We start from the raw sequence: 13943 nt of genomic DNA, 5'->3' as shown, positions 1-13943 counted from the left end.
GCAGCAAATCTAAAGAGCAAATTAAAAATTTATATGTTAATGTTACTACTAATTAATCAAGACTGCTATTTGTTTGGTATTCTGACAATACCTCTCTGCTGGTACAAATAATTTGGGTGTGGAGTTTCTGGGCTCAGTACAAGCACAATGACATTGTTGACCTGGGTGTTATTTCAACTGCAGCTATGCCTCCTTTTTAAGAAAGGAAGACAGAGAAGTATGTTGATTTCTTCTACAAAAAGAGTTAACTTCCAGAACTGTTAATCCCCTTAATATTCAAATGTGTTTCAGATGTTTTTGCATGTACAGGATGGATTGCAAAGAGAGAGAGGAGAAATTATCTTTAATTAAGTGATTAGTCCTGATTATTTACAGTATAACAGACAATTGACTGAACAGCTGTGTTTCTTTCCTGCAGCCTCCTCCTCAGATATATGATAAACAGCTGGATGAAAGGGAACATACAATCGAGGAATGGAAAGGTAATTGCAGTTTAGAATTACATGGGAAGGAGTATTTTAGTGGCAAAATGGCAAAAACATAGCAAAAAAATATGGAAAATGTTCCAAGGACTATCATTATCTACATAGGCTAATGTTAACACAGGAGGTGTGGATTCCAGTGCTTCACTGAAATCCAAGGAGAACAGAATACTGTTCAGCAGGGCAATGCATCAGAATTTTAGCCACAGGAAAAGGTGCTGTGATATTGTGCTGCTTCTCTTCTAGATAGTGCAGCATTAAACAGTTCCTCTTCTCTGGCTGAATCCCATTTGACTCCATTCAGCTCCAAAAGCAGATGAGAGGAGGGGAGGGGAATGGAAGAGAGAGGTCTTAGGTGAGTAGAGCTGTCAGACTTGGGAAGACAGGGCAGGGCAGACTTGGGAAGCTCAGGGCTACAGCAGGGTGTGGTTGTTGTTTTGTTCCTGATCACAGGCACTGGCCTCTGTCACTAACTGTCCCAATTCTCTTTTCCAGAACTCATCTACAAAGAAGTAATGAATTCCGAAGAAAAGACTAAAAATGGCGTAGTAAAAGGACAGCCTTCTCCTTCAGGTACTCAGCCCCATTGAATAACCTTGCTGTTGTTGTGTACTGGCAAAGGGGGAATGGAGATTGCTGAAGGGCTTAGGCTACACTTGCAGTTATGCAGGCCAATGAAGAAGTTTTTATGAGATCCAGTGCTTCTAATGGGTTGGCCTTTATTAATAGTACTCCAGTGTCATGTTAATATAGTACTTTAAAAATTATCTTCTTGCTATTTGAGAGATTGTTGTGCTGGTATTGTCTGTGGTTACAGATTATATTCCTCTGAGTGTGGAGGTTTCTCTCACACTGGTATTTTCATACTGCTTATGGGTGGATAACTGAACCAATGCTTTGCTAGTTGAAACAAGCAAAATTGGTGATGTTAGCACACATTAATCTCTTGGACACACAACACTGCACACCTGACCCCCCACCCCAGCCCCATGTAGATGTCTGGTACTAATCTGGTAGTCTATCCTCCCAGAAGTCCAATTACATTAGAACAGCTGGCTGACAAAACTTGATGACACCTCAGTGAAAAGGGAAAGTTGTGTTCAACCACTGACTCTTAAAGTTCTATCACAAAAAAATCACAACTAAATTTTTCCTGAGTAGAATTCATATCAGCAGTCTTTTTACAGAAATGCAAACTGTTACTGCCAGTACACAGAAATACATATTTGTGAAGGTACAGTTTCACTGGCAAACTTGAAGTGCCCAGATTTTGAGCACAGTGTTCCAGCAGTATTTATGAGTAAAACTGCCTTTCCTCAAATTGTAATCATTTAACTCAGTGTTCTCTGCATATTTTCAGAGAGGTTTTTTTGCACTCTCATTTTTCACTTGCTGCTGAGCCAAGTGAATGTTAGAACAAGAATATATCACGAGTAATTGACAGGACAAGGGGGAACATGGAAATAATGGAGGGAGTTAATAAAGTGCTGGGTGGTGATGTTGGAGCACAAGCCCTGCACCTGGATTTTGACATGGATGAAGTAATATGTTGGAAACAATCCACTGTGTTCTTGCCAAGTAGCAAAGAACAGAACTTGCAGATTTAATTTACCTAACTACGGTGCCACCACTGAAAAGAAAACTGGGGCCCTAAAAATTATCTGATAAATCCTCATCCTTAAATTTTTCTCCCTTACAGAATTGTGGTTGCAGGTTGATTTATGATCAAGAAACACTGTAGTTGCTTGTTTTAGGAATTAATTACCCAGGGATTTCTTTATCAATTTCACATTCTGGCTTTGCTCTGTGGAAGGTTTTTATTGTTTATGTAAAACATTTTCAGACATACAAAATTGTCATTTTTTATCTAGCATTTATCCTGCTGTTTCCCTTTGACTGTTTTTTGAATGTTAGGCACCAACAAGTTCAGAAAATATTTCAAACTGCTCTCAGATGAGACTGTTTCATGAAACAGTAGATTTCCTGTTTTTCTTCACTTTGTCTGACTTAGATTTTCAGCTGAATGAAATAATGGAAGAAAGAGGTAAAACACCAGTTCTGAATATAAGGAAAATGAGAGAGGCTCTACTCATTGGTTGGTGTTCTTGGCAAGAATTCAGAAAGCTGAGATTTAGTGCTCTATCAATAATCATGGCAAGCAAGCTGGAGCTTAGTTTCCATGATTACTTGATAAGAGTTTTGGGGGAGGCTGCTGAAGCTGACAGCACCAGGGATAATAATTGCTCATTGATAGAGCCACTTAGAGTGCCTGTGTATCAGGCTGTCAATCTCTTTTCTGTGAAGAATTGGTTAGTACAACATATCAGCTTGGAAACTCAAGCAGCTGCCCCTCATGCTTACGTTCAGTGAACAAAATCAACAATGTCAAAAAGTGTTCCCAGCAGAGGCTACTTCTGCCTGTCCAAAAAGAGTGTTTCTGTTATTATCAAATAGCAGCATTTGAAAAAAAAAGTTTAATACAAAGCTATAGATTTTTTGGAATTAAACTTAAGTTCTGTCCAGAGTATCTAACCTCCTCTCACACTCTCCCCTAACCTTCACTACCCAGCTGTAGTTTCATACATAACATTTTCAACTCTCTTGTCCTTTCTGGGTACAGAGTATAGTAAATAGCAGAAAACTTAATGCAGCTTATTTGTAGCACTCCCTTTCTAGGTGAAAATGGGTCTTTTATTCTCCATTTCCTGCCTTTTACTTGCTGTCTGAATTGCCATCACCCAGGAACTACTGGACACCTTTACTAGTAGGGCACTTCTTCTGTCATGTGCAGACTTTAAATTAAGCAGCTGCTGGACTTGCCAAGCACTGCCACACTTGATCCCAGGAGCTGCTATGCACACAATTTATGAGAGGCTGAGCAGATCCCCAGTACAGACACTGGATTTTTTTTGGAAACTGCAAAAGCTGCAGTTCTCCTTTCAGTTTTTTTACCCCAAATCTGTATCACTTGAGTTGAAGTCTCAGAGGCACTTCCATTGATGCTATTTAGTAGCATTTCTCAGGAGCCCTTTCAGGAAGGAATCCCTTCTTTACAGCACACAAGCTGATGAGTGCTTTGAAAGAGAAGCTGTCAAGGCAATAGCAGAGCCAGGAACAGATCCCAGGAGCTATTTCCCACCTGCTCTAACCTTTAGCATTTTCCTCAATCCTGCAGCCAGTGAGAAGCTTCCTGTCAAACAGCAACTTCATAAACTGAGCTCTTTTTCTCTTTTGAGTGCACCTCTGTCATATGTGCACTGTCTCACCTGGCACACATCCCTCCAGGAGCAAACTGCTGTAGCACAGCAAATGGAGCATTCCTTGCTGACTGGGACAGCTTTGTTTGGGCTTCTGAGTGTTACTGCCCAAGTCCTGCTTTGTGCTGCTGAGCTCTTTAATTCTGTCGTTCAGGTTTAGTGTGGTTTCCTTTGTTTTTGTGGATACTTTGTGACTCTGGGTGCTTTGGAGCTGCAGCAGGAGCTGTCACATCTGTGTTATGTCATGTGGAATTGTGCTGAAAGCTAGGAATAGCCATAAAAATGCAATTTCCAGAAACTCGTGGGCTGCACTGATACTTGCTGAGAAGATCATAGCAGGGTTTATTGAATTCAGTGGTGCTGAATGAGACAGAGTGTAACAAAATCTTTACCCATACAATTTCTGCAGCTATTTCTTCAGTTATTTTGCCTAGCTAAGTTGAGTGCATGTTCATCCAGGAAAGCAGCAGTTTGATCAAAAGTTGATTAAACCTACTGGAATTCTTTCCATTTTATTCTTAGGACAGTATCTATGACTTAATGGCAGGCTTCTGCCCAGCATGGTAAACCTAGAAAGGTAATATATTGTTTAGTCATTAATATGAATTAATTCAGTCATATTTTGATTACCCATAAATATACTTGTCTTGACTGATTAGTATTTTCATAAAATATCACATGATTGAATAACATGTAAACATGAAGTAACAGTATTGTACTGAATGTTGAGGTACACATAAATAACACTTTGCAAAACACATTTTATGACAGAGAGGATGGATGATTGCTGTCTGCAGTCACCAGTCAGACTTCATTAATATTGCTCTTTTTGCAGCTCTTACAAAATTAGCTATTTTATTTTCCAAATGTATCAGGAGAATAAATTAATTTAATTGGTTCTGATGCCATAATGTACAACTAGAACAGCAGAAAGCAGTTCCCATCTGGAGCTCTAAATGTGAGCATATCTGTCTCTGTTTTGTGCATATTTACAGTGGATGTGTATTAAGGGAAGAAAAAGTTGAGGGATATAGAATAGTGGTTGGAGGTACGGTATGGTGGCTTTTTTTCTCAAATTAATGTTTTTATTGCAAATTAGAAAGTGACAAAAATCCTTTCCTTTTGCCCACAGTAGCATATACTTTGCCTAGGCTGTAGAGATAATTTTTAATCTCTGTATTAGGAATATGTGAGTTGTGTAGTTTTACTGGATAATAGATGTTCATTTCTAGCCATTTGGTGGAAATGAAAATTTGTAAAAGTTGGCTGAGCACACTTTTCAGAAGAATGAAATGGCATCTATCTGCAGAACAAAGACCTGTGTCACCTACCTAGCTCTAATTTCTAGCTATGCAAGATCATACAAAATGACACATTTTAATATAACGAATATTTAATGGAAGTTAATGTATCCCTCTCAAACTGAACACAGTGCTAATTTTGGTATAAGAGAACAAAAAAAAAAAACATTGCCTCAAAATTCAGTGGGGAAAAAAACCCAATCAAACAGGTTTATGCTTCTCTGCAGACTTTAGTTTGAGCTGAGGTCAATGAGCAGTAACAGTTAAGCAGTTATAGGTGCATGATAAATACATTCTTTACATGGCTCTGTATTTGTCATTCAGTTGTCTGAATTTATCAGACAGACAATTTCAGATAATATTCAGGGATGTGATGAATGTTCAGGTGCATTAATGATAATCTCAGGAAGGTTCATTCTTCATTTCATAAAGTCAAAGTGATTTTTTGCAGTAATGTGTGGTACCATCATAATTTTAGAGAGGCGAGGTAAACTTGGCTGTACAAAAATACAGATCCTGAAATCCTGGGCTTAGTGCCCTAATCCTTAGTAAGAGAAAGAAACCACTCTGCATTTCCACTGGGTGATTTGATCCCACCCACTCTATTAGACTAAGCCACTAAGAAAGCTGGAATTTTATGAGAAGAATATGGAGGAATTTATGAGAATATGAGGAATATATGAGAGGAATTTATGAGGAATAGGTGGGGTCTTTTTTTGTTTTGGTCACACATTGTATGATCCTGGCATGCTGTTGGGTGTTTTGGAACTCCAAGCGGACTAGAGCGAAATGAGGGGACAAACACTGTATGAGCTATAGCTTTTCAAAGCAGACTGGTGAGGGACAGAATTTCCTGGTAAGATATTTAATATTATCCAATGTCTAAAGTTTGTATGGCCCATTTCCTGCTGAGGTTTGCCACTGGATAAAATGGTCTGCGTGCCAGCAGGTAAGCACCCTCTGCTCTTTAACACGTGGCACCTTCTGGGGTTTCGGGTTTAATCACGTTGGTGTTCGTTTTCGTAGCACAGGTGCAGCAGTGAACAGCAGTGAGAGCCTCCCTCCATCCTCATCTGTCAACGACATCTCATCCATGTCCACGGATCAAACCCTGGCGTCTGACACGGACAGCAGCCTGGAAGCTTCTGCGGGACCCCTCGGTTGTTGCAGGTGACTAGCCGCCTGCCTGCGAAACCCAGCGTTCTTCAGAGGATGATGGAACCTAGGAGGAAAAAAGTGATGGGAGCTAAGAGATGAAAAGAAAGAGAAATAAAACACAGAGATTTAAGTGAAACAAACAAAGAAACAAACAAACAAAAAAAATCTTTTCAGCCTGCTTCTCCTACAGAGTTATGTAATGCAGCTAAGCTCAAGTGTGTATTTAACTTATAGTTGCTCTGCTTTGGTCTTCTTCCAGTGATGCTTACTGGGGGGCAAAAGGGAAAAAGGAACTGAAAAAATCCTTTTTTTACCCCTCTCCCCACAAGATGTAAAATGAATGGCTGCAAAACCAGCAACCTGCAACTGTCTTTTTCACACTGGCATGACAAGGTGTGCAGTAGCCACGCTCCACCATATGAGTGTGTGTCTGCCTTCACTGTCTGCTCTGCTGTCTGCCCCGTGAGGCAGGCGGGGATCTCCATGCATTTTTTCCTCACACACATACACACATGTGCCAACAGAATCCTGGCAGTGCATGCAGCTGTGTGCCTGCACATCTGCACAGGCACTTAGTGTGCACTCCACGACTATAAATGGCCCACTCCAGGCGAACTGCTTAACTACATATGGGATCTTACAGTACAAATTCTATCCGTTTGCTCATTGATGAGGTTACATATGAGGACTTGTGGAAGTGTAAATAACCACATAGAACTGTGGCTCCCTCAGACACTTGAAGATGTAGCACCAAATTTCTGCTGAGAGTTGTATATATATTTTGAAATAATAACCAGTTTTATTGAAAGAAGAAGCCACAGAGCTTCATAGAAAAATGCTAGTTTGTGAATGTTAAGACTTGTTGTTCTGATTTTTAGAGCAGATATGCCAAGATAAGACTGGGTTAGAAGGAAGCACATGTATCTTTGCAAGCTACAGGGAACAAGAATGAAGGGGTTTTATGCATGTCTAAGCCCAGAAAAGTATCAGTAAGCAACTTTTTCTGTCAATGTTAAGTGAGTTATCATCTTAGGGCATAGATAGGCTCGCTATTTTGAAGTACATGTATGTTTGTAAATTAGAGGGTATGACAGGGTTGGGGAATGAGCAGACTATGATCAAAAGGACATGCACCAACTTGGTTTTATTTTATGTCTAGATCTTTATTAGGTTAGCTAGAGAAAGGATATTTGCAGCTCACTCCCTCTCAGTGTGTGTTTGCAGCTCAGAGGTTGTTTTCCCTTTTCATCATTCCCTTGCAGGCACTTCTGCTACTCAGAGAACAGGCATTCTCTGGGTGCTTTTGGCTCTTCATTTCCTCATGACAAATCAGTGGACTCCCCAGGAAGTTGTGGCATCTGTGTTACACAGAAAAGAATCATAGAGTGCAAGGGTCTAGTTTTCCTACATTCTAACAGCCAAGGTTATCAATCAGCTCGTGCCCTGGCCTGGAAGGGTTGCAGCCAGGGGACTTGGGCAGTTTGGACAAGTTCTGAAGAACCCAACAGTGACTGAATATCAAATTGAATTTGCCAGGTAATAAAGCAGAGGATTTCCCGTGGTAAGTAACAGCAAGAATGACAAAATTCCACACAAAATTTCAGAACCATTGAATATTTTTTCCAGCCAAATCAGCAATTGGCATTTTCCACTACGAGGTCATCATTTATCTGAGTTGGAAATTAACTAAAATCCAAGTCATCTGTCCTTTTACCAAAGTGTGCCATGTAAACTGAAACGAGCTAAATCCTACTCTAATGCTTTTCCAAATGCCAGAGAGAGAAACTGTTTAGACTATTTTAGTGGATATTTTAAATTCACTAATTCTTTAATATTCAAAACTCTACCAAAATAGGACTGTTCCATTGGGTGGCTTACAAGCCTGCCACTCTGTGGTAGGAAAAAAAAATTCATATCAAATCAGATTTTTTTCAAAGGGAAGAAAGGGAAGAAGAAAACTTCTGTCCAGGGTGGGGAGAAGGGGAGATAAAAATGAAGAGGATATAAAATAAAATCAGACTTGGTAGGTCTGAGTTGTATCAGAATTGCTATAAGAAGTGGGGGTCTTTCCCTGGTATATTTTTGGTAGATTTTTATCAAAAATTTTTTTGGAGAATAAAATTAGGTTGTTAATGTTCTAAAACCTCAGAGCAGTAATTTTAAAAGCAATAATTTACTACTGCTGAATATATTTAGCAATATTCTCTCTTAAGCCATGAAACATCAGGTCATTATTGAGTGATGTAACTCTCACTCCAAAGCCAATGATCATAAAAGTATTGAAAGGTTAACAGCAAGCTCTGTAGGTATGTAGGCAATAACACCAAGGGTGACTTCTTAGCAATAATTAAATGTATCACCTCCAGATTTAATTCACCATAGATACATATTAATAATATTCAGGTAACTAGTATCTACTTTACATTCCTTAGTGTGCACTATTTGGGTGTGTTATTTAAGCAAAACTGCAAAAATATTGCCAGTGTAGACTGTAGAAACTTGGAGTAATCCCAGTTCATTGCCAGTGATGTTGTGGAGATGTGACATAGGCAATAGCAGAGAAGCCATTTAGAGTAGATGGAGACCTGTAGACCTCCCACATTTGATCTCTTGAAGGCAAATCTGTGCTCTTAGTCCCATGGTATAATTCAGTCCTGTTTGGGTTCATGAGTGCAGGGTGGAGAAGCAGTCATCAGAGCAGTGTCCTTAGGACTCACAACACAGGGGTTACATAATGAGCTTTATTCCCTGATTCCACTAAGCACCAGGGCTTGTTCAAACGTCCCATGGAGACTGTAGGATGCTTACAAAAATTAACTAGCGTGTGCTTTTGTCCTTTGCTCAGCAGTGATCGACATCAGCATGTGCTTAAGTGCCTTGCTGAAATGGGGCCTGAAAGAATTACTGCATCTCTTTTTGTCCTCAAATCAGTCTCCTTAATGAGAAGCTCTGTCTGGGGCAGGAGACTTGGAGCTGTCCACATTGGACACTAGAAAAAAAAAAAGCCATCAATGAAGAAAAGCATTAGTTATTTAAAGTTCTGGTCCTTGTATGTCCAAACTGAAGTAGCAGGAATAGCATCCTTCACTTTGCTTTGTGCAAGGAATTCGGTGCTGTCAGCTGATACCTTACAATAACACATGTACTCCTGAATAAAGGATCATAGTGAGGATGTTCTGAGGATGTTTTAAGGGAAATGACTTTTTTTTCTGATTCTAGAAGTTTCGATGCCATCCTGTTAAAGTCTGCTCCCCATTATTCCAAAATTATATTCAGCTTGATAATGATAGATGCTTTCCTTAATTTTGCCATTGATCTTTTAAACCTACTTCTGCTTAACATGTTACTAAATATTGTACGTTGGCAACAATTTTCACTTAATTCTCTGAGGTTTGCATTTGTAAGCATCACTGCCACCAGTGCAGAAGTGAAGGAAATTGGGAAGCCAAAGATCTGTGACAGATATTCCAAGGTATTTAGGCACCATAGGGGGCAATCAGTGAGCCTGTGCCAGAAGTGGCATGACTTACATCATCCTGAATGGCAGCTGGACACCTTGGCATTTCTGAAAATATGCCTCAGAGCCTCTTGGTGTCATAAGTGCCTCAATACCCAAGGGAATTCTGTTCCAAGTGGCTCACCTAAGTCATGTATATAGGCAACAGCAGGGTGAGGAGAATGGCACGAGCATTATCTGTCAGTGCCTGCTCAGAGAACTAGCTGCATTGAGATGGTAGAGAGGAAAATTGCTGCAAAACATCCCTGTTTTTTTTTCAGATGGAGAACTTTGGGATAGTATGAGGGAAAAAAAAAAGAAATAAGTCAGAACAGTTCTTAAAAGACCATCCCTCTATTTTCTTTCTCACTGCTGAGTTTAAACAAGGATGAGGCATTGATTTATTACAAGTTGATGTAAGGTTATGTGTGTTTTCAATCCAAAATTTTTTGTAATTTTTGAAAACAGTCTTCAGATACTGACTTGGTAGCTGCAATAGTATTTTGTGAGCTTTGACTGTATTCCATTAGAATATATCTTCAGAGAGTTCAGATATTTGAGTTGATCACTGTGATTTATGCCAATTGTATTGTGGTTGATGTTCCCCCCTCCTATCTAGAATTCCACGGCACAAATAGATTCAGAGAATATCTTCAGAGAGTTCAGATATTTGAGTTGATCACTGTGATTTATGCCAATTGCATTGTGGTTGATGTTCCCCCCTCCTATCTAGAATTCCGTGGCACAAATAGATTCATGAATCATAGCAAGTTTGCATTACATAAAACAGACTGAAATTGGAGTGCAAGTATGGCAGTGTGTCAAAAAAAAAACACCAAAAAACCCCACAAAAAAACCCAAACAGCAAAGCTACAGGAAGCCTGATCAAGTTTTCTAAGCCTTAATGCGCTGATGGTTTTCCTCTGGAAATCACCAGTTCCTGCAAAGCATTGGCTTCTGAAGGTTACACGAGACAGATGATCATGTCACTATGTCACTCTTCCAAATTTATAAGCAATTTGGTTCATATACATTCCTTTCTCTTCATAGACATTGCTTTACTTTCTAATTCTGGGATAACAATACAGAAGAAATTAGACCTGATGCAGTGCCTTTTGGGAATTTCCCAAAGTAGTACTACTTAACTGATTGGGATTGTATTCTAAATTTGTCAGTGAGCACCTGTGATTTCTTTTCCACCAATTTATTTTCTCATGAAAAACATGCTAATAGTAACTTTTAGAACTGCCTGAGAGAGTCACTTTTAGAAAATCTCCCAAATGTTTTTATTAAAAAAGTGTTTTGGAATATGCTGGAATTATTGTAAAATGGACTTGGAATATTTTAATTCAAAGTAACTTCTAGTAACCAATGCTAGCTTATATATATTGCAAGCTTCACAGTAGTTCAAAGCACCAAAAACTATTTTAGTTTCAGATCTATTTATTTCTATTCAGATCTATTTATATTTCTTCCTTCATGCTTATTTAGAGTTTAAAATTTTCTGTGAATTCAAACATGCAAAAAGAAACAAAGAAACAAAAAAAGCATTTTGCAACAAACTCTGTGCTTCCAGGGAGAGCAATATGAAAGAAAACCTGCAGGAACCAATTAGTTTTCTTTTTAAAGTCTGAGCTAGTCATTCAATTTATGTTTAAGCTTTTCTTTTTCTTTACTTCTGTATGTGTGTGTAGGGAAGAGAGGGTGTTCATATGGATTTGTAGAACCTCTGTTCCACTTGTGCTTGATCCCAGTTGTCAGTGTGGATAAAGAGAGGAATTGTAACATAGTCACACATCTTCAAGAATCTGATGGCTGTGCTTATTTGAACTTCCACCACTTTACAAAGGACACAGTTAACTAATTGTAAACTCAAGGTGATCTTTTTCACACACAAACACACACACACACACAAAAAAAAAAAGAAAATCATTGTGCAGTAGGTTTGAATACTACATGAATATGTAATTGTCTTAATTAGTAAGATGCTTGAGGTATGCAGGGGAATGGTGAATGTGTCATCTTCACCAATGAGCTGGAAAACCAACCTGTCCAGTGGAATTTAGTGGAATCTTCTTAGTGTATTAGGAACTTGCCAGTGTGGCCTGATTTTTCTTTCATATTTGTTGTAGGTTTGGGAGTTTTTTTACTCAACAATTGATTGCAAGAAATGAAATGTTTAACTTAATGCATGTTCAGGCTCATTGGCCTGTGGCAAGTTTGAATTTTAAATAGGGTTTGATTTGACAAAAGAATGTTGAAAAACTTCGACTGAGGCTAATGGTGCCTTTTTACCTGAGAGGGAAAAGCTGAAAAGCACACATTGAAGGAAGACACAGTCAATTTGGGAAATAAATGTATCCTTACCATGCTTATCATTTCAGACAGGTCTAATTTTCACTGAACAGGGCCATTCTTGTCTTCTGGAAAGCAAGATATTTATAATGTAAATAGTTGTATGGACTTTTTTTTTTCCTTCCTCTGTAACTAATATGTAATAATCCAACATGCTATTTCTGTTAAAAACTTTTACAATAAGGCTGATGTTTGCCTAAATATGGTTGACCTCTGACCTTCTCCTGAGTCAGTGACATGTTGATAAAGGAGGGTGCTGGAAGTTTCAGTGTACATATAGAATCATGTATATTTAGTAAATTGGGTAAGTGGGACTTATGGCCAGTATACATTAAGCCACAACAGTAATGAAGCTCCAGATCTTAACTAGCAAAAACAACTGTTCACCTTGCCATGTCCATCCTGTAATAAGATCTAAGTTGCACCTGCCTGTAGTTCTGCATGATCAGACTTCAAAGTATAACTAACAAGATCTGTAATGTATCAGTGTTGATAAACGTAGATGTAAACAAGAAAAAAAAAAGAAAAAAAAAGAAAAAGGAAAAAAAAAGAAAAATAACAGAAAAATTAAATAACTTGACCAACAAAAGAAAATCAGCAACAGCTCAGTATCAAGACTGGAAGATGAGACATGTCTGATTTTGTTGCACAGTTATAACTGAAAAGAACAACCGGTGTCAGTCAGCATAAATGGACTACAGTAAGACATTTGTTAAGGAACCAACATTATTTCCATACTGTTTTGTTCTTACCCTGTTTACTTTGAGCATCTGTTGTTCCCTGTGTGTGGCACAGGGGAGAACAGGGCCTCAGTGATCAGTGTTTTATGGGTCAATGTCGCATCAGTGATTTCCGATTTCTGTTTGTTTAGCAATTACTGAACGAAGATGGGACTCTCATGTTCTCCCATGTGTCAAAAGGAATCCTGTCAGAGCTTCCACATGAGGATACTCTTCTCACTGCTGTCCTGACTCCTGTCTGGTGAATGACTTTGCAGTGTTCCCAGGAAAGAGCCACCACGGGTTCCATGCAGGCGCGTTGTGCGTTGTACTTTCACGGGGGCTCAAAGTCACTCAGGGACAGGACTCAATTGAAGTTTGGTATGTACTCTATGCATGACGCCTACATCACACCTTTATGACCTTATAGTGGTAAAACTGATGATCTTTGCAGATGTGGATTTGGACCATCTTTTTTTTTTTGGAGGAAAGCTGTCCTTATCCCACAAACCACTCGCTCCTATCCAGAGCAGCTAAATGGAAGTTAAAGAGGTGCAAGGGCCTTCTCGGGACCATGCCATGGGTGAATTTCATGCTGTTTGAATGTGATCTTGCCAAAAAGCCTGTATATCTAGCAGGGGAGACTGTGACTGTCCTATAAGGAGTGTTTGTGTTGTTTACTTTAAAACAAGCTTTGCTAATTAAAGTAGTGTATTCCGGAGTCTATTTGAATGGCATGAAGGGTATCAATGAAGAAGGTGGAAAGAATGTTCCTACAGCTCTCCTGGCTTCTTGTTTCTTTTCCTCCAGCCCTTTTTAGGGGACACAGATAAAGCAGTAAACATATGGACGTTGCCAGGATTTCTGAATTCAGTGCTGCCTTGGGTGGGCTTTATTTAAGAAGCATCTACAGCACTACAGAAATGTAAAAGTATCTTAAGACATATGAGACTCAGAGGTTTTTCTTTGAGTAGCTTTGGAGTCTATTCCTCTGGCTGACTGCCTAGGAATATTGGAGGGGGTGGGGAAAATGTTGTTCTGACACGACTGGTCAGAATGAAGAAAATCTGCCAAGTAAAACCTAGTCCCTCTCCCAGCTCTTCCCCAATTAAAAAAATGTAAACCAAAATCAAGCCAACAACAAGAACCCCAGAAGAAAAACAAACAAAAAAACC

General features: G+C 39.1%; 1 protein-coding gene across 6 annotated transcripts in view; it reads left to right on the top strand.

Moving 5' to 3' along the window:
- The window catches only part of MAPK10 (mitogen-activated protein kinase 10), a 147290-nt gene extending 133744 nt beyond the window's left edge, over window positions 1-13546 (top strand). For 5 of the 6 annotated variants that reach the window (XM_066547998.1, XM_066548000.1, XM_066547997.1 and 2 more), the window contains 3 exons: window positions 419-482; window positions 978-1055; window positions 6072-13546. In XM_066547998.1, the coding sequence (XP_066404095.1) occupies window positions 419-482; window positions 978-1055; window positions 6072-6214 (285 nt within the window). In that variant the 3' untranslated portion in view covers window positions 6215-13546. Of the gene's footprint in view, window positions 1-418; window positions 483-977; window positions 1056-6066 lie in introns of all 6 variants that reach the window. The other variant, XM_066547999.1, reaches the window with a different exon arrangement.
- The last annotated feature ends 397 nt before the right edge of the window (window positions 13547-13943 follow it).

This window comes from Molothrus aeneus, chromosome 4 (genome assembly GCF_037042795.1).
Source record: "Molothrus aeneus isolate 106 chromosome 4, BPBGC_Maene_1.0, whole genome shotgun sequence".
Lineage (NCBI taxonomy): Eukaryota > Metazoa > Chordata > Aves > Passeriformes > Icteridae > Molothrus > Molothrus aeneus.
This window is presented reverse-complemented; position numbering and strand designations above follow the sequence as displayed.